The sequence below is a fragment of the Puntigrus tetrazona genome, chromosome 6 (genome assembly GCF_018831695.1).
Source record: "Puntigrus tetrazona isolate hp1 chromosome 6, ASM1883169v1, whole genome shotgun sequence".
NCBI classification, from domain to species: Eukaryota; Metazoa; Chordata; class Actinopteri; order Cypriniformes; family Cyprinidae; genus Puntigrus; species Puntigrus tetrazona.
The window spans coordinates 26,326,344-26,345,974 of record NC_056704.1 but is presented as its reverse complement, the minus strand read 5'-3'; the positions used below and the strand labels follow the sequence as shown (position 1 = coordinate 26,345,974).

The following is a 19,631-nucleotide window of genomic DNA, read 5'->3' as shown; positions in this document are numbered from 1 at the left end:
TCAATGAAAAGGTACAATGGGTTGTACTTTTTTACACTAATAATTTGATAAAGGCCTGTACCGTGGCTCTAAATGATTACCGTATTGACTGGCATGGCATTTCCAATGATATTTCAAATATATAACCAAACATATGTGCAAAAATCTGATATTGCTGTGGTCTAGTAAGTAGTAATTTTAAATAAGTGCTCTAAAGGGAGCATTTTGTTGATTCTTTTTCTATAAAAGACAATAAAAATGCATAAGTCTCATGTCCCAGCTGAAATGCCCATATGTAAGAAATACGCGATGAATGACCAAGAAAGCATTTTATAAAAGTATCTAAATACCTTCATACTTTTGTTAGTGTATAAAGCAGGCCAATCTGACACTCTAGCTACTAAAAGTAGCACCGTTACTATGTTTTTGTCTTCATACAGCGCCTTTCAATACACGATATGATGAATTCTACGGCGTTGTACTTGCACGGACCGACGTAAGCCACGCATTCCGTGAACGTCCCCACGCTCCTCTTTAGGCCCCACCCCCTCGTTCCTATTGGTTAAACGGGAGACGTTCTGCTTTTAACAGGAGGTTGGTCACGAGTAAAGCCGAAACCATTTGTTGTTTTGTGAATGATCCTGAAAGATTTACTGGATCAGTAAGTACGATTTAAGTTCAGGTGATACGAACGCGTGCACTTCATCACATAAACAGCTTAAGTCGGGTCTGCGTTCTCGATGTCTGTCGGTTTTCTGGCGTAAAGTCACAGTTCCTCTTTTTAACATTTCCGAAATCTAAACAACAACATGCATTTCACTTTAATAATTATACACTTTTTTTTAACTTATTTAGTCAGATCTTGACGGTGTAATGCGTGTATTTAACTGAAAGTACCACGGTTTTACCATATTTTTTGCTGCGGTACATTTCCGTTACAAAAACAAGTTCTGATAGTAATCCCGCGTTACTTTTAAATCATATTACTAGAAATGAATACACTTTTCCATGCTTATGTTTTCATTTGGATACTTTGTACTAACTTTATCATATTACGTTAACAGTTTGAACACAGATGTATTATTCATATATCAAGACATTAATACTCTCAGATGCTTCAAATGATATTATGAAAATGCCATCACGATTGTGTCCAATACACCACGGTATTACCATGGTAACGTCCAAAATGGTAAAAAATACTGTTAATAATTCTCACTTTGTAAGTATCTCTACCTGCCTGTGTTTCGCAGTGAAATGCAAAATCATGTACATTATAAAGTCACGTTCGAGGGGAAAGGTCTGCACACCACACACACACTTAATGTAGCGCTTCCTGAAGTGGATGATTATTATGGATAATGAGTTGTTCAGGATAAAGTATACCTTTGTTCGAAAAAAAATTACCTCTCATCATTGAAATTACCTTGTGAAATTAGACTGTAGCTCGACTTCATTTCCATTTAAATTGCCTCGGCTCATGTGACATCAGATGCGGAGCTGGATGCTAAACGCTCTGCGTTCTCATCGTCGCAGGTCCATCGTGTCACCTTTTCCAGGGATGGACGAGCTTGGACGTGGGACGTGTCCTCTGGTGGTGTTCGCCGTCTGTTTTGCGTCTGTCCTCGGCCGTCCGTCCTCCCTTCTTCTCCCTCATCTCCCTTTTTTTTCCGTATGGAACGCTCCGACGGAGCGATGCACGTCTCGATTTGGGGTCGAGCTGGATTTGAGCGTCTTTGACATCGTGCACAACCGCGACCAGGCCTTCATGGGAGACAACATCACTATCTTCTACTCTGACAAGTTGGGAGAGTATCCTTATTACGGCATCGGCGGCGAACCAGTATATGGAGGCGTTCCTCAAAACGCCAGCCTGGACCGGCACCTCTGGAAAGCCGACGGCGATTTGAGGACCGACATCCCGGATTTGGGATTTCAAGGGCTTGCTGTCATCGACTGGGAAAAGTGGAGGCCCCTGTGGGAACGCAACTGGGACGCTAAGGAAATCTACTGGAATGGCTCCAGGATTTTAGTGAAAGCCAAGCATCCTGCTTGGAAGCCGGATCAGATAGAAGAGGAGGCGGTGAGGGAATTCGAGGAGGCTTCACGGGCCTTCATGGAGGAGACGCTAAAACTGGGCCGTAGAGAGCGTCCTGGAGGGCTATGGGGGTTTTATGGGTTCCCCTGCTGCTATAATTATCAGTACAAGAAGAACGAGACGTACACGGGTGAGTGTCCTGCTCTGGAGATGAAGAGGAACGATAAACTGCTCTGGCTGTGGAACGTCAGCTCGGCCCTGTACCCTGATATCTATCTGGATCTCGGGCTCCGGGGCCGCGGACGGGATATCTTACTGTACAGCCGCCATCGGATCCTGGAGGCCATGAGGGTGAGCGAACAGACCACCCATCGGCCTCCATCTGTCTTCCCCTACGCCAGGATCGCCTACACCTACTCCATGGAGTTTCTCTCACAGGTCAGCGCAGAGTAAAGGCCCGTTCACTTTTCTCCCTTTATTATAGTTAATTTAAACTGATATTAGAATTGAAATCATAAATGCAAAAAATAAAGTCAAATAAAAAACTTAAAAAATGTAGCTTAACTCAATGTATTACTTAAACTGGAGCAAAAAAATAATATGGATAATAAATGCATAATTTAATATGTTAAACAAATTATATATAGAAACTACTTTAAATGACAAAAGCACATCGTAAAATAAAAAAAAAAAAATCTAAAATAAAAATAGAAAAGATAAAATAGAAATATATATATATATATATATATATGTATGTATGTATTATATAAATAAAAATAAATGCTATAATAGTAGTAAAAATATAGGAAATACATAGAATATATGAAAATATGTAATATTTGATGGAATGCTTAAATTCAATATTTTGTCTAAACAAAATATATGAAATGCACAGAATATGTGAAAATATGAAATTTTTGATAGAATTATGATATTTTTGAAGATCTACCTGCCAATAAAAAATGGCCTGTTCACACCAAGAAACGTAACTATAACAATAACTAAATTATATTGTTTATAAAAAGGCCATGTGCAGTTTTTTTAAACTCTTATAGCTCAACTTTGCTGTGAACAGGCCTAGATCTGTGAACCAAAACGAAAGGTCTAAAATATGTCATTTAATCGAAATGTTTTGTGTTTTCAGGAGGACTTGGTGCACACTATAGGTGAGAGCGTCTCTCTAGGATCTGCTGGAGTTGTGCTGTGGGGAGATGGAAACTACTCTCAAACGAAGGTTGGAGTGATGTTGATTATTACATACACTTCTGATGATTGTATATTAGCGGCTGGCTAGAAAGCTGGAGCGCAACATGCGTTGACAAGCTCTTTTCAAATGTGAAAAAATGACTGGAAAACTGGCGTCACGCTAGAATTGTTCTGTCAACTCGTGAACACATAAAAGCGGTGCGTCTTTTTACTGTATGCAAAGTCATTCTAGTTCAGTTTTCCAAGTTCACTTAGTTAGAATCATTAAAGGATGTAATTGTCAAAGATTCGTGTCCTTTTTTAAATGCAAAGCCTAAAGTAAAATTACATCATTTTGGCGACTTTAAAGATGATTTGATCGGTATTTTGCACTCTTAGATTTTATGTATTCAAATAGTTGCATCTCGTCCTATCCTAACTGTACGCCAATAAAAAAAAAAAAGTGTATTTATTCAGCTTTCAGGTGAATCAAAACAACACTACACTTATGACTGGTTTTGTGGTCCGTGGTCACATATAAATAAATGATTATTTGTAATAAACTAGTGAACGAGTTAATAAAACCGACAAGTTATAAATTCATATAATTTTTCGCTTCCACGTAAACCGCGTATAAACGCTTGTCTCCTCTGTGCAGAAGGCCTGTGAGGCGGTCCGGGACTACCTGGACGACACACTTGGCAGGTACGTCGTGAACGTGACGGAGGCGGCGTTTCTCTGCAGCCAGGACGTGTGCTCGTCCAAGGGCCGGTGTATCAGGAGAGACCCGAGCGGCACGACCTACCTGCATCTGGACCCAGCCGAATGGTCCATCGTTCCCAGGACTAAGCTGCCCGGGCCCGTGAGCAGGGGCCCGTCTTATGTGGCCCACAGGAGGTTCAGGACGGCTGAAGGAGAAACGAAGGGATTCGCAGCCAGCTTTAGGTGCCAGTGCTTCCCAGGCTGGGAAGGAGAACAGTGTCAGAAACCAGTGCCTGTGGAAACCTTCACATGACAGACATGACTAGAAGCTTTAAAGCTCAGGGCGGGACACCTGAAGCTGAACAACACATTTGACTTTGAACGTTGATTGTGGCTTTAACAAATGCATTTGAAGTTGAATTTGAGATAAAGCATATATTTTAATAAATGTGCGCCCTACTTGCTAGCCAGACTTTATCAAAGCGAGATGCAGTTTAATTTTGAGTGTTTGTTTACATCAAACATACGCAGATCCCTGAGAATGCAAATGAATGTTGATTTTATGAAATCTTATTAATGAAAACTATTTATAAACCGCATCAAATCGTTGAAATCTTATGGAATAAACTTTCTGTTCGCATACCGTTCTCTGACTAAAATGCCTGTTGTACAGTTATGCATGCCTGGTTAAGAATTTGATTCGATTTCCTGTAAAATAAAAATAATAATGTGAAGCAGAAGCAGTAGTGTTACGATCAGGTTTTAATCAGCGGTCATATGCACATCGCAGCCCATTTGTTTCCTTTCACACTCTGCAAGCGTGTTTCAGATGAGCTATATCTGACACCTTCTCTCTAGTGTAAAAGTGGCTATAGATGAATAGATGCAAGCAAGAAGCAAAATCACAATTTAGTATCTGCAAAGATAATTTAGCATCCAAACAACATCATTGAAGTCAGTTTGATGCATCGATGCTGAGCTTTCTAAGATCAGAATGAATTTAATCAAGCTGATAAAATGGATTTGTGTGGCTTTGATTCCACGTCGGCTGCATTTGAGCTCATTTAGCTGGAATAATGCTAAAATCGTTTTAAATCATCTTACAATAACATTTGAAATGCACTCGTCCTTTTCTGGGAAAACACAGGATGCATCATTTTCTTGCAATCGGGTATATGCAGATTTTGTCCAATGAAACGCTCTCTGGATGTAGCATGCCCCGCCCACTAACACCACCTGATCTGACTAGCACTAAAAAAAAAACGAGATAAGGCCTTGGATATATCCTGCCCAAGCTGTTTTGTTCCAATAATGCATCAGCTAAGAGATGGGAACTAAATGAAGAAAACGGTAAGGAATAATGCAAAATGTGATGAAAATATGAAACATGAAGGTAAGCTGAGGGTTTTGTTGGACATTTGCTGTTCAACCCTGTCACTGTAAGAGAAAAGCAACACAAACTTGTCTGAAATCACTCTGTAGGGCCACTAGATGACAGTAGAAGCACACTGTCAAGTGTACAATGAGTACTGGGTACCAAACCCAGTCGGGTAGTATGTAGAGATGGCAAACGTCTTCTCTTATTGTCAGTGTTTGGTCGTTGGCGTTTTGCTTTGCTGTTTTTTGGTCTAATTGTCCATGATGGTCTTTAGAAATGGCTTTGCTTTGTTAGTGCGATTAGTTCAGTAGAAGTAGTGCTCTCATTATGCATTTAGCCTTGTGCTGTTGATAATTTCTCTGAAACCATAATTCCATCCGAATGTTTAAGACGTTATTATCTAAAATGATGTAGGGGTATTTCTCTTACAGAAAGTATTGTTGGGAGACCGTGATGCAGACAGTGATGGTAAAGCTGTGATACTTCATGGTACCTGCTGCCCCAAGGTCCTACCATAGCATTTTACTTTCCTGTGGGCTAAATGTTGTGGGATTAAAGAACGAAAAGAAAAGGAAACCTTTGCAATCACCGATGTAATCTCGTCATCGTTATTGCATTATCTCGGAGGAAATGGAAATCATTTTAAGCTGTTTGAGTTTGACCTTTACAGGGGTCAGAGAGACCTAGCACACCATTACGGGGGTATTTTCTAGTTGAAATAAGTTACAGAAGATGACTCCGATCAGCAATTTGAACAAAATAATTGGGTTTTTACAACTTGATGTCAAATCTATTTAAAGTGGATTTATTAAGGGTGTAACGCTAAATGTAAAAGTTGATTTGGTAATTGGAAAGGAGCTCCAAATTGATCAACCACTAACCTGAATCTTTTATATATATATATATATATATATATATATATATATATATATATATATATATATATATATATATATATATATATATATTTATTTATTTATTTATTTTTATTATTATTCATATGTGATGTATAGAGACATCCAAAACTGTCCACTGTATAAAAAGATGATATAAAAAAAAGATGCATTTTGCAAAAAATAATATTCTAGTTCTTATTTGCAATTTCTTTGTTATTATTTGTGATTATAAGTGTAATTATAAGTGAAAACTAATGAATGTTATTCCTAAAACAACTTAGCTTTTAGGTTTTTTTGAACCTAAACTAATGACCGTTTGGTTGTTGCATGACTAGTTGAATAATCTTCCTTCGCAAATCATGCATAGCCTATCCGTACTTCCTGTTTTTATGAATGTCAGACTCAGGTGAGACTTTTATTTAGACTTTTAGACCGACTCCAATTGTCCTTTTTATGGATGATTGCCAGCGAAAAAAAAAAAAATCATTTGACTAAACCTACAAAAATGTCTGGATCACTGATTAAGAGAAGAAAAACTTTACATTTCGGTCATTCTGGTCTGTGGCAGTGAATTACCCGCGCTCATGAGATAAGGTAAACAAAGGGCGTTAAATTTAGGCTCACTTCCATTCCCCCAGAACTGATTGCATTGACCCAAAGTCACACATTTGGACAGATAAGCAGGCGCAGAGGATGATAATAGACGTCCCTTTGCAACTTTTGTGTTTTATCGGTCTTCAACCTGGAACAGCGGTCCCTTAAGAGAGCTAGCCACAGTCTGAGAGACAGCGAGTGTGTCCAACATCTGAAAAATGCTGCTTTTAACAAAGTTAGAAACATTATGTTTACTGAAATCTCTTCATCTGGTCGGGGTTTTTTTTTTTTTTTTTTCAGTCAACAATTGAAATAATTCAGATTTTGTAATGTTTTGAAGTTTGAAGTATTGCGTTTGTTTGAAATATTGATGCGTTTTAAAAATAACTATTTTCGTAACGCCGCAAATGATTGTATTTAACGTTTGCATATTGGTTTCTGAAGGACCAAGAAACGGTGCTGAAAATTCAGCTTTGCGTCAGAAAAACGTTTTACAAACGTTTTACAAACGTTTCTTTTAAATTGTAACAATATTTCATGATATTACAGTTTTTACTGTATTTTTAATCTAATAAATACAGCTTCGTTGAGCGTACAAGACTCTGTAAAAAAAAAAAGAATCTGTAATCTTGTGTATGCGGTTCAGGTGTAAATATTAAAAGCAGCGTCTAATTGGGCTGTTTAAAAACAATAACAATTTTTCCAGTTCAACAGTATTACAACCTTCAAGGTTAATTAAAGCTATTGTAGCTTTCAGATAGCCACCGAACTGTTTCCAGACACCCAACTCTATTTTTCTGCTTCTGTTCCTCTCATCTCTTCTCTTTGGTGTCGTGACCTGAGTCTCGTCCTCGGTCATGCTTTCCATTCCCCTGCTGTTTGGTGGTCTGACGAGCTCCGGCGTCATCTCGCTCGCTCACTCACCGCTTTTTAATAAGCGCTTCGTCACGCACGGCCTCTGTCCTTCAGAGTGGGCACACAGACCGCGTGTGAGGTGTTTGAATAAGACTCTGTCTTCAGTCCTGGCTGTCTATCTTTTCACTTTATTTTGAGGTTTGGAGACTTTTTGGAGATGAGTTTCAAGGGATGATGTGTTTGCATTGCCCTTAACGTTGGCGCTTCACCTCAGTGGTCCATTATCAATAAACAGGTTTGATGTTGTTAATTCCAGTGTATCTTGTAAACAAGCAGTGAAAAATGACTTGGATTTAAGCCACCGAGTTATAGCATCTAGCCTAAATGTAATATTTGTATTTTTTTTTATATTTCCGTCCAATATAGGATTACGTTACACAGTTTTAACAAAAAAAAATATATAATGTAATGCATATGCATTGCTCATTAATGAAATAGGTAATAACCTGCAATTGAAAAATCATGGCTAGCTTATTATTTATTATTTTAAGATGTTGGATATTATTTAAATAATTAGTTTAAACTTAGCAGTGTAAACATTTTAAATGTGCAAGCATATATTCATATACATACAGTACACATATATATATATATATATATATATATATATATATATATATATATATATATATATATATATATATAACATGGTTATAGAGCCTGTTTTTACCTTCAAATTAGGCATGTGGATAACATTTATGCTGCTTATTTTTCATTTTTGGAGCGTTTAGTTTAAAAAATAAAGCACGGAAGAAGCTAATTTGCATTTATGAATATAAAGTTTTTGCTGTAGATGTTGACTGTGGTTTTATTTAGACATATTTTGTGTATCGGCGAAGAAGAGCAGCTGTAAATACGATTTATATTCAAAGGGACAGCAGATTTTGAAAGGGTAAAAAATACATGATGAGATTCATAAGCACCATTTACGGAAGTAAAGTGCATCATCTGAGCTTTGTTTATTTGTTAAAACTTTCCTGTCTTTGTCAATAAGTGGGGAAATTTTTTTATTTTTTCCCCCCAAACCAAAGTTAAACATGCAGCCCTGTTGTAATAATTAGGAATGGCATATTGCGTTTTACTTACAGTAATCATTAAACTAAATTTTCTGAGATGTGTATATTACTATAGAATTTGCATTTAAAATGGAATTGAATTGAGTTTGAATTGATGCGACGGTTTTGTATGTAGCCACTCAGAACGGTAAAAACCCCCCCAGATTTATCACATTTGATATCATTCGAATTTGGCACATATGAAAATCAGATACTGCAGTCAAATATACAGTTCGCATGCATTGATATGCGGACACACGCCGGCGTAATAACCCATTTACCTCCTCAGCCACATTTATTAGCATTTCATTTGAAAACCTTCTTCTGTTTTTCTAATTAATTTAAATAAGATTTCTGCTATGCATTCCCGCGATCCAGATTTGTATTTTTGTTTTATCTTTCAGCATTTGCTCGCTGCTCGTTCTGAATAAACGTTTCTGTTTCTCTACGCTAATCTGGCTAATAAATTGGCTAGCGCTGGAGCAATGTGTTTGGTATCGGAGCCGTGCCGCTTCACTGCCCATCGGGCCGCCTCGCCGCAGAATTGGAGTGACACCGTGGTCACTTATTTGAAAGTGTGTGCTGATTGCTCTCGCAAAAATGGCAGCCACACTTTTTTGTGAATTTATCTGCAAGGAGGAAAGAGAGTCTCTAATCAACCTTCAGAGGGTGTCTGTCGTCACAGGCATTGGTTATTTGGTGTGTGTCGGCTGGTATTTGACCCACTCTGCCTCTGTTTTTACATAGTTACATATTTGATTTCTCGGCTTATTTATGTAATGCTTGAGTAATATTAGCATGCAGTTTCATTGCTTGTTGACAGTAGTAATCAGCATGATGCTCATTTTGTTCTGCATACTACTGTTCTTCATATAAAAATATATATATTTTTGCAAAACAATATGCATCATACACACACACACACACACACACACACACATATATATATATATATATATATATATATATATATATGTATATATATATGTGTATAATGCATATTGTTTCACACACTATAGTGTTAAGTATTTTCAGTAAAGAAATGTACTTTAATTGCATAATTCAGTACTGTTCAGTCACAAGTTTAAAAAAAAAAAAAAAAAATATATATATATATATATATACAGTAAACACACACATACTATATAATACATACATAATTAATGTGATATAATATAGGCTTAATATAATTAGACTTGATTTACTTGTGTATGTTTATTAAAAAACATAAAACACACAAATAAATATAGTTTAGAAAAATGTTATATGTGTATATTAAATATAATAACAATTATATAAATATAAATATATACGTGTCATTACATGAGTGGATATTTATACTATAACTTTTAGAAATAGTATTTTAGGCTAGATACTATAACTTTTATCATTAAATTGATGTAAAATAACTGTTACAGTGCTGCAAAACTATTCACTTTTTACAAAAAAAAATTATAATGTACAGGGAAAGAAGTGCAAGATTTACTAGTCGTTACTTTTATAAATAATTGCATACACATTTAAAAAAAAAAATTCTATTAACTTATTAGTCTGCATTTATGTCTGTTTTAAGAAATTATATTTTTCTTTCGTTTTGAAAATATTTCCCACATTTAAGTGAGGAATGAGGAATTTATCACCGCCGGGTTTTATATGGCTAACTTGACCTGAACAACTTGAGCGCATTAGCAGCACAAAAAACTTTTATTCAAATACGCTTTAGCCTAGAAATTGAGCACTTATCCTTTAATTAACCTCTTCTTTACATTGACTTACAGTGAGAGGAATTGCAAGCATGCGAAGAAAAACGCCCGGCGTTTAGAAGTGAATAAATTACTAACTTGTTCGCAACGGCCAATCAAAAGCGTTCAAGAAAACCGTCTCACAGATACGTCTGTGATTGGCTACACTGCACGGCACAGCAAAAACAAATACACACAGGAACGTTTACAGGAACGTATTACCAAATGTATATATATATATATATATATATATATATATATATATAACTTATAGTATAAATACCCTGTCATCAGAGATCAGAGATAAGCACCTGTGATCGTGGTTGAGGTCTGGGGTTTGACATGAACCACAAACCACACGCATAAAACCAGCACGGCCGGGTCCGATTAGAGCTCTTTTCATTCACACTTTTTTTCTGCACATCATTTTGTTATCCCAGTTTCAGTCAAATTAGCCTGCACGCTCTTATCACTCACCCCAATGCATTGTGGGTTACTGAGCGAGGCTTTCTTTTAATTAACTCACAGGCCTTGGAAATATGTGCTTTTTTATTTTGAATTAACTTTTCTAATGTAGTTTTGGGCATTTGAGGCTGCGATTTGTTAATATAGTCTTTTAGGAGTCAATCATTCTAAAACAAAAACATTAAGGTCACAAATGCTCATTAAAATACTAAAATATATATCATAATACACATGTACTTTAATTGCATAATTCGGTGCTGTTCAGTCATAGCAAGTAAATGCATAAATATTTGGGAATATTTGGGAATAAATAAATACATATGGGAACCTTTTCACAAGACTTTTTACGGTCTTTTTTGCGATTGCAGCTGCGCACAAGTATATGGCTATTTGCATTTTATTTTTTCATTGTGATTAAATGTGCTTCAGACTCCTTACCTTCTTCGTTCCTTCTCATGTTGCTTCTCCTCACACACAGACATGGTCACGCATACACGTACAAAGTGGGCCACTGTTATTAAGAATCTACTAGTTGTCGGTTTCAGCAGAAATGTCAGCGTGCGTTGTAACCTTTACTCGAGCATGTTATCTGCCTCCATGGCAATGCAGTGGGAAAATGAAGGACGGAGACAACGCAATGGGATTTGAAAGGTCCCCATCAGCCCCTGGCCCTGAGGCTCTCTCCCCTACATAGTTCAACAGCGCAGATGCGCGGCTTTACGCGTGCGCACACACACACACACGTGACCCCACGGAGAGAGCTTCAAATGTTGCTATCTGTCTCCGTGCATCTTTATCTGGCCTTGTAGGGCTCAACATGCACCGAGGGAAGTGGCTAAAGTCGCTAAAACAGCTTTGCTAAGCGCATTTGCTCGGTCAGTGGTAAATCTGACTGACGCTGTTTACTGCAGTCAACAAAATCAATAATCAAAAGGTGGACATGCTTACGGTTCGGTCAGCCGGGGATGCATGCGCCGTGTAATGTGATTTACCCTAGTGAGACGCGTGCATCAACACTTGGCAGTCAACTTTGGAGGTTTTTTTTGTTATTTTTAAATGAATGTTTTTATTCAGCAATTAAACCCAACAAAAAGCGCCAGTAAAGTCATAAGTATATATAAATGCCATTTTTAAAATGCATTCGCATATTTAAAAAAAAATACACAGCCTCTATTTTTTTATTAAATAAATACAGTGTTGGTGAGCAGAAGAGCCTTTTTTTTACGAAAGCATAAACTTAATAAGGAATAGTTGAATTAAAAAATGCGGCCCCGGAGTTGCATGGGGATATTTGGTGCAATAGCCAAAAATACTATCGATTTTTATTTTATGACATTAGGATATTAAGTATACATCATCAAACAGAGGCTGGCCCATTTATGTCCGACTCAATCACTTAAAGGGATAGTTCGTCAAAAAATTAAATGTAGAGTACTACACGTGTTGTAAAAGCATTTCTCCTTCGACAACAAAATAAACTATAAAAATAATAAAAAATTAAAAATAAATAAACTAAACCTTTGACAGTAAACACTGACTTCCATAGTATTTTATCCCATACTTTGGAAGTCAATGGCTACCGTCAACTCATTGTTCAAAATGTCGTCTTTTGTGCTCAACAGAACAAAAACTCATACAGATTTGGAAAAGCATGACGGTGAGTAAACGATGACAGAGTTCTCACTGGAGATAAACAGTTAGTTATTTATTAGTGTGATATTTACAAAGCAACTGGTTTATTTTTTAAAGTGTATGGTGAGCTATGGCTTTAAAGGACGATATCAGTGATATACCCGCGTCTTATCTTCCTGTTGGCATCTTAGATGTGGTCAGCGTGTTTTTTGGACATACTTTGGTCTACCCACTCCTGCTGATCATCCGTACACACAACATTGCCGCCTTCTCGGCCGTTTTTATCACCATCTTCCCGGTGCCAGTCCAGTAACGGTGCGTCCGAGCCTCGCATTATCGGCGGGGGGAGGCCGGCTTAATCTGGCAACCCATCTTTTAATGCCGGTTCATAATTGAGATGTTTTTTTTCTGAACAGGTGATGTCCGTCAGGCGTGACGAATGGGATCTCGCTCTCTCTCTCCATCGCCGACTCACTCTCTCCATTCTCTGTGCTCTTTTTCCGGCATTATTAAGCGACCTCTGCCATTTTCTTTCAGCGGGGAAAAAAAACAAAATGGGAAATTAATGAAGATGGTGCCTGTCACAGGGAGAGGGCTGGTTAATTGGTTGTTTCCACTTTTACTACAGATAGATGAAGTGTCTTATAGCCGTATCTCAGCATTGCTGTGACTCTGAGTGTGGAGTAAAAGACTGATGCAAGACCAGCAGGCCACATTGGGCTGGTTTAAACCGTGGTTTCTGCTAGAGCAAGCAAGCTTGGCGTTGGAAACGTATTTGTTTGCCATTGATTATGTGCTATGGTGATTATAGAAGCGGCGGCATCTAATCTGTCCGTTTTTATGCTCTCTTTTCTGTCATGGTGGAGACACTAAACATTGTTTCATGCACTGGTCAGTTTTAGGATCCATTATATTATACATTATATCCATTTAAAGCGTTTAATTCAGTGCACTTGGCTGTTAATATCAATTAAATTAAATGAGTTTTCATCTCCACTTCAGTACTTGCTTTATACTTTTTATTCGGTCTATATGAAGCATGTTATAGGAGGGCTTGTTCATATATAATTCATATATAATTCACCTAATTTTCCAAAATATTTTATTTTGGTGATTATGGCCACTTAATATAGGCATGCACTTTATGGACCACATATGTTCAATGTGTTATAAATGTTTGATAAAAATGTATTTATAAAATTAAGTCTAAATTTAGTTTTTATCAGTAAGATAAAATAACGCTAATCAGAATGCTGAAAGTATTAAATAAAGTGATGCTTGCCTTAAAGGGTTAACCTATGTTTTACTCGCCTTCAAAGCATCGTAGGTGTATGTAAGTTTCTTCTTTCAGACGAATGAAAAAAAATAATAAAAAACCCCCCAAAAACTGGCCCCTCCAAGCCTTTCCTTGGGAGTAAACAGGTGGGGTTGAGTGAATCCATGAGTTTTTGTAAGATAAATATCCATATTTCAAATGTAATAAACGCTTTTCTCTCACTTCTGCTGATTGGGGTAACCGAAAGCAGAACTGGCGAATGAAAGACTTGGAGGGGCCAACGCAGTTTTTAATTTAACTCCAATTGGATTCGTCTGAAAGAAGAAAGTCGCAAAAACCTAGGATGCTTTAAGGGTAAGTAAAACACAGCCTAATTTTCAGTTTTGGGTGAACTAATATATGTTACTTGCCAGGATAAAAAAAACAACTTTCCTTTACAAAAACGAGAGGTTTGAGTATTGGTTTTATGTTGGCTGCTCACATAGTTTTTTACGTTGCAGTCTTATATTGACACATTTAGTTTGTTTTTATGGATTGTGTAGTTCACTGCAAACGTGTTAAAACTTAGTTCAAGTTAGCTTTGATTTTTTTTTTTTTTTTGAAAGCTGTGTTGCCTTTGGATTTCCATCAAGCTGAGATAAGGAGATTAGAGAAATGTCATCCTGTGGCAGCCCTTTCTGTTGTGTGCATTTAGATGACAGATGCTTTTGCAGGAAGCCCTTCGGGTAGGTTTGGGCATTGAACGGTCCGAAACCAGTTCATCTCGAACGCGCCGTGAATTACCGTCCTGTCATGTGTGATTGTGATTTCTCGAGAGCAGATTAGGCGTAAAATGTTCTTTGTCGTCTCAAGGTCACTTCATCTGAGCGGCTCGCTACAAAATCTGCACTCTGCCAGTCTTGGGCTGTCTGCTACGCTCTCCATCCCGTCTTCAGAGTCTGTTTTTCTTCCTCCTTCTTTTCCATCACTGCTCTTTTGTTCATTTTACCCCCCTCCCCGAGTGCAAGTGCTCCAAACCAGAGAAGTCTGTGTGAAGCTCTGTGATTGGCTGCGCTGGGTGGCAGTGTTCACAATCGATTATGCCACGCCGCTCTCTGACTAACAGCTTCTGTGTGCGGCGCGCTCTTCTTTTATACTGCTGCGCCGCCTGCACAAATCTCTAACCCCTCTGCCCTCCGCCCCGCTCACCCAATCTGCTCTTTTTCTATGGTCTTTTCTTTCTCCCTCCCTCTTCTTCATTCTAGTCTTTCTGCAACACACCGTCAATTCACTTCTGGCCGAATGACCTGTTTCATTCTCCTCTCTCTCTCTCTGTTTTTCTTTTCCGCAATTCTTCCTGTAGAAAAGAGACAAATCACAAATGAGATCTTGAGTAATGTCTCGAATGCTTCTCCTAGTAGACAGAAATGAGATTAAATGGAGCAAATGGAGCAAGAACATGAACTCCAAATGGACCTCATTAACTTTAATAGTTATAGGACTTAAAAGTGCATGAGTTATTCTTATGCTAAAACATAGACCTACGTTTGTGTGTGTGCATTTAAATAAGTATCTGTCCACCTGTCTCTGTCTATTGCTCTGTCCATCTTTCCATCCACCTGTGTCTATCCATCCATCTCTGTCCTTCCATCTATCCATCCATCCATCCATCCAATCCGTCCATATGTCTGTCCATCCGTCCATCCATTCATTCATCTGTCCATCTGTTGCTCCATCCATCCATTTATCTATCAGTTCGTCCATCCATCAGTCCATCTGGCTATTGCTTCATCCATCCATATATCTGCCCGTCTTTCTTCTATCCATCTATTGCTTCATCTATCTGTTCACCTGTCCATTCTTCAGTCTGTCTATTGCTCGTTTCCTTCCATCCATCCATCCATCCATCTATTGCTCCATCCATTCATCTGTCTGTCCGTCCATTCATCCGTCCATCCATCAGTCCATCCATCTGTCCATCTCTTAATTTGTCCATCCATCTGTTTACCATTTCATCCATCCATTTGTTCGTCTGTCCATCCATTTGTCTGTTTCTTCTGTCCGTCCATCCATCTATCCGTCCATCTGTTGCTCCATCCATCCATTTATCTACCAGTCTCTCCATCCATCCATCAATCCATCTGGCTATTTTTTCATCCATCCATATATCTGCCCGTCTTTCTTCTATTTATCTATTGCTTCGTCCATCCGTTCACCTGTCCATTCATCAGTCTGTCCATTTGTCTATTGCTCGTTTCCTTCCATCCATCCATCTATTGCTCCATCCGTTCATCTGTCTGTCCGCTGGTCCACCAGTCCATCCATCCGTCCATCTCTTCATTTGTCCATCCATCTGTTTACCATTTCATCCATCCATTCGTTCATCTGTCCATCCATTTGTCTGTCCATTTTCTTCCGTCCGTCCATCCAACCATCCCTCCGTCCGTTCGTCCATCTATCTGTCCATCCCTCTCTCCTTCCATCTGTCTATCCATCCGTCCGTCCATCTATTGCTCCATCCATTTATCCATCTGTCTCCATTGCTCTGTTTCTTCCATCCATCCGTCCGTCCATCTATTGCTCCATCCATTTATCCATCAGTCCATCCATCTGTCTATTGCTCTCTCCGTCCATCTTGAATTGAGCTAGATTTAAATTTTTTTGCAGTTTGATGTTAAACGAGTGTTCATAAAGTCTGCTCTAAGCTAAAAAGGTCAGCTTTTGAGCGTCATATATAATTTTCTTTTATTTCCAGATGCATTGTATTTTTTCCATGTATTCTTCTTTCTTTCTCTGTTTTTTTCTTCTTGGAAAAAACCCCTGTGTGTGGCTTTCTTACACTTAATTTACCAGCTATTAAATTATTACCCGGTCATTTCTCCCCAATAATCTCCCATCATTCATCCAGCCTCACTCCTTCAGCCACAGGGACAAAATGCTTATGAAAACCATTATGGAAATAATGCGTCTTTTGTGTTCGAGAAATGTGCCATACGTGTTTGGAGCTTCTTGATTTTGTTCTTTTGTGTGGGTGTTTGTGCTGTGTTTCGTTGAGGTCAGTGTGGAGAGAGGAAAATTGCCTGGAGAATGCTGGATAAAATGTTTCTCTTTCTCTTTTTTTTCCATGTTTTTTTTTTTTATTATTGAAAGGCAGTGAAGCGTTCCCACAGAAGCGGCGAGATGAGAGCTGGACGGGGAACGCCTTCGTCTGCCTGGACACAATGTTCTGTTTCTCTCTTGGTGTCTTTGACTCAGTTTCTCTAAAAAAACAGAAGTCAAATGTAGCTTGTGAAAATGAGCTATCCCACCTCGTTTGATTCCTGTGTGTTTGTGTTACTCGCTGGTCTGTGTGTTATAAGGCCAGTCTTTTACCGCTGGGCCTTCATGGCTAAACCAGCTGTAACAGTTCGGCAGTGTTTTGATGATGATACCGTATCAATGTTATGGGTTTCACATTATTCGTACAGTTCTCAGAGTGACTTCAAAACTGCACAAAAAGATAATTAAAACTGAATAGAGAAAATAATTAGAAGTATTTCTGTATGCATGTTGGATTATAGGCATGTCTGTATTTATGTGCTTGCATAGTTAGACTAAGAATAACTGCCTCCGTTTACGCATAGTATTGCAGAAAAAAAATTATTATTATTTTTAACTTTGTATGCATAAGGAAAATGAGAAGGATCATTTGATTTTGCTCTACAGTCTGTCGTGTACATATTTCTGCAATTAAAAAAAGAAAATAATTCAATAATTAAATAAGTTTTAATTAGTTAAATATTAATAAATGTTAAATTAAAATAATGGCACATCCCATTTCTTTAATTTTTCCCCCCGATCAATGATTAAAGTAAACCGTCATAACCAACTAGTTGATTCAAAATGTTTTTCTGCCTTATTTTTTTTATGTTTTAATTATACTAAATAGTTTTGATTAATAATTGATTTTGTTTTTGCAGACTTTTGTAATACCTTTTGGCTGTCAGTATGCTTTGAAATAATTAAAATTCATCTATTTGTCTGTCTTTATTAATTCAGTATATTTCTGCATGTCACTTTGTCTGATAAATACAAACTAGCTGCAGTGATGTCCTTACAGACAGCGAGACGAGACGAGCTTGGGCTGAGAAAGGCGAGCGGTGAGATTTCTTCAGGGGTTTGGGGCTGGTGAGCGGCCAGGAATTGGCCTGTTTGTGTGTGGAGTGTGTTGTCTTTTTTGATTCCTCTTACTAAAGGATCCCTGGAAAACGCCGGCACAGACGGATAAGGTCATCGGCGTCGGTAACAGCCGGCACGGATTCCTCTATTAAATTAACTGGCTAACTCGGTGAAACACCGACTCGATAGCTTTCTCAAGGTCAAAGTGCATCAGCATGTATTTCAGCGCTCTCAGGCTGCTATTGATTGGTGTAATGGGGTTATCAGAGATTAGACTGAGTGCTAATGTAAATAATCTTGGGATATGTGGCTGATGTTTTCTGGAGTAATACTGAAAAATATTTCTCGGGTTTTTTTGCTCTGCTATTTCACACATACAAGCTAGTTAGGCCGGAATATGCAAGCTCTTGAAGTAATGATAAGTACTTCTAGCAACTGAGTCAAAAATGTGAGAATAAACATTAAGTAAACTTTTTTGACTTTTTACATTAAAATTATGGAACTTAGACATCTTATATCAAAAGTTATATAGATGCCACTCTACACGGGTATTTCATTTTAGCTTTTATTAATAGCTTTTTTAATTTTAGATCCGTTCAGTAGTTGGTCTACATCAAAAATATTTACGCTAGAACTTTTCAAATAAATGCTGTCCTTTTAAACTTTCTATTCATTAAAGAAGACAAATCCCGGTTAAAATGAATCCTCTTCCACACAAATAAGAATCAACTGTTTTCAACATTGATAATTTTTTGAATTTTTTGTAATTTTTAGAATGTTTAAAATTCAGCTTTGCGTCACAGAAACAAATGATTATGCAAGTTATTTTAAAATGTCATATTTCTCAATATATTACTGTTTTTACTGTATTTACGATCAAATAATTACAGCCTTAAGCAAAAGAGAGTTGCTTTCATTATTTTTAAATTTTATTTTTTTTACCAACCCCAAACGTTAGGAGTCTAAACTGTAAAAAATCAGAAATTTTTAAAGCTTTATTTCATTTTTACACAACATCCAAATGTTCAATGTTACTCCTGTAATAGCTCACTGTAGCTAAATAATGGCTGCTTTTGCTCTCAGGATTACATTAATAAGGTTTTTATATTTTCACTTCAGTGTAAGCTTGAAAAGTTACGTGGCATGAACGTCTCAGAATATTACCATAATTACTGCTTGATTTGATCAACACTCTGACCTGTAGGCTGCCTTTGTACTCTCGAGATCAAAACATTACATCCATTTGCGCTGTGGCTGATGAGCTCGATACACCGGGACAGCAGCGGTGAGTAAGGTAGATTATAGCTGACAACTAATGCTATCGTAATGCAAGCGTCTGCTCATCACTTTGAACTCCAATAACTCCATATCTCATTTCTCACCCTCTTTAGTCATTTAGTGTGCAGACAAGCAGTCTGCGTATTAGCACATGAAAGCAAGACACTGAGACTATTACGCACTCATGCACTCCCATCTGCCTGTCTAGAACCAAAGTTAGAGGCTCGAACAAAATACTTTATATCTAGTATGAAGTAGTTTACTACTATAGTACTTTGATTTGAAATGGATAGTCGTGCTCCCCAATTAACTTTTAGGCGATGTTGCTAGCAATGATCAACTAATGTTAGATGCGTGTA

General features: G+C 37.7%; 1 protein-coding gene across 1 annotated transcript; it reads left to right on the top strand.

Moving 5' to 3' along the window:
• Positions 1 to 500: 500 nt before the first annotated feature.
• hyal1 (hyaluronidase 1) lies at positions 501 to 4,544 on the top strand. The gene is made up of 4 exons (XM_043240954.1): positions 501 to 640; positions 1,516 to 2,455; positions 3,162 to 3,251; positions 3,861 to 4,544. The coding sequence occupies exons 1-4, from the start codon at positions 615 to 617 to the stop codon at positions 4,215 to 4,217; spliced, it is 1,413 nt and encodes a 470-aa protein (XP_043096889.1). The 5' UTR covers positions 501 to 614; the 3' UTR covers positions 4,218 to 4,544.
• Positions 4,545 to 19,631: the final 15,087 nt, after the last annotated feature.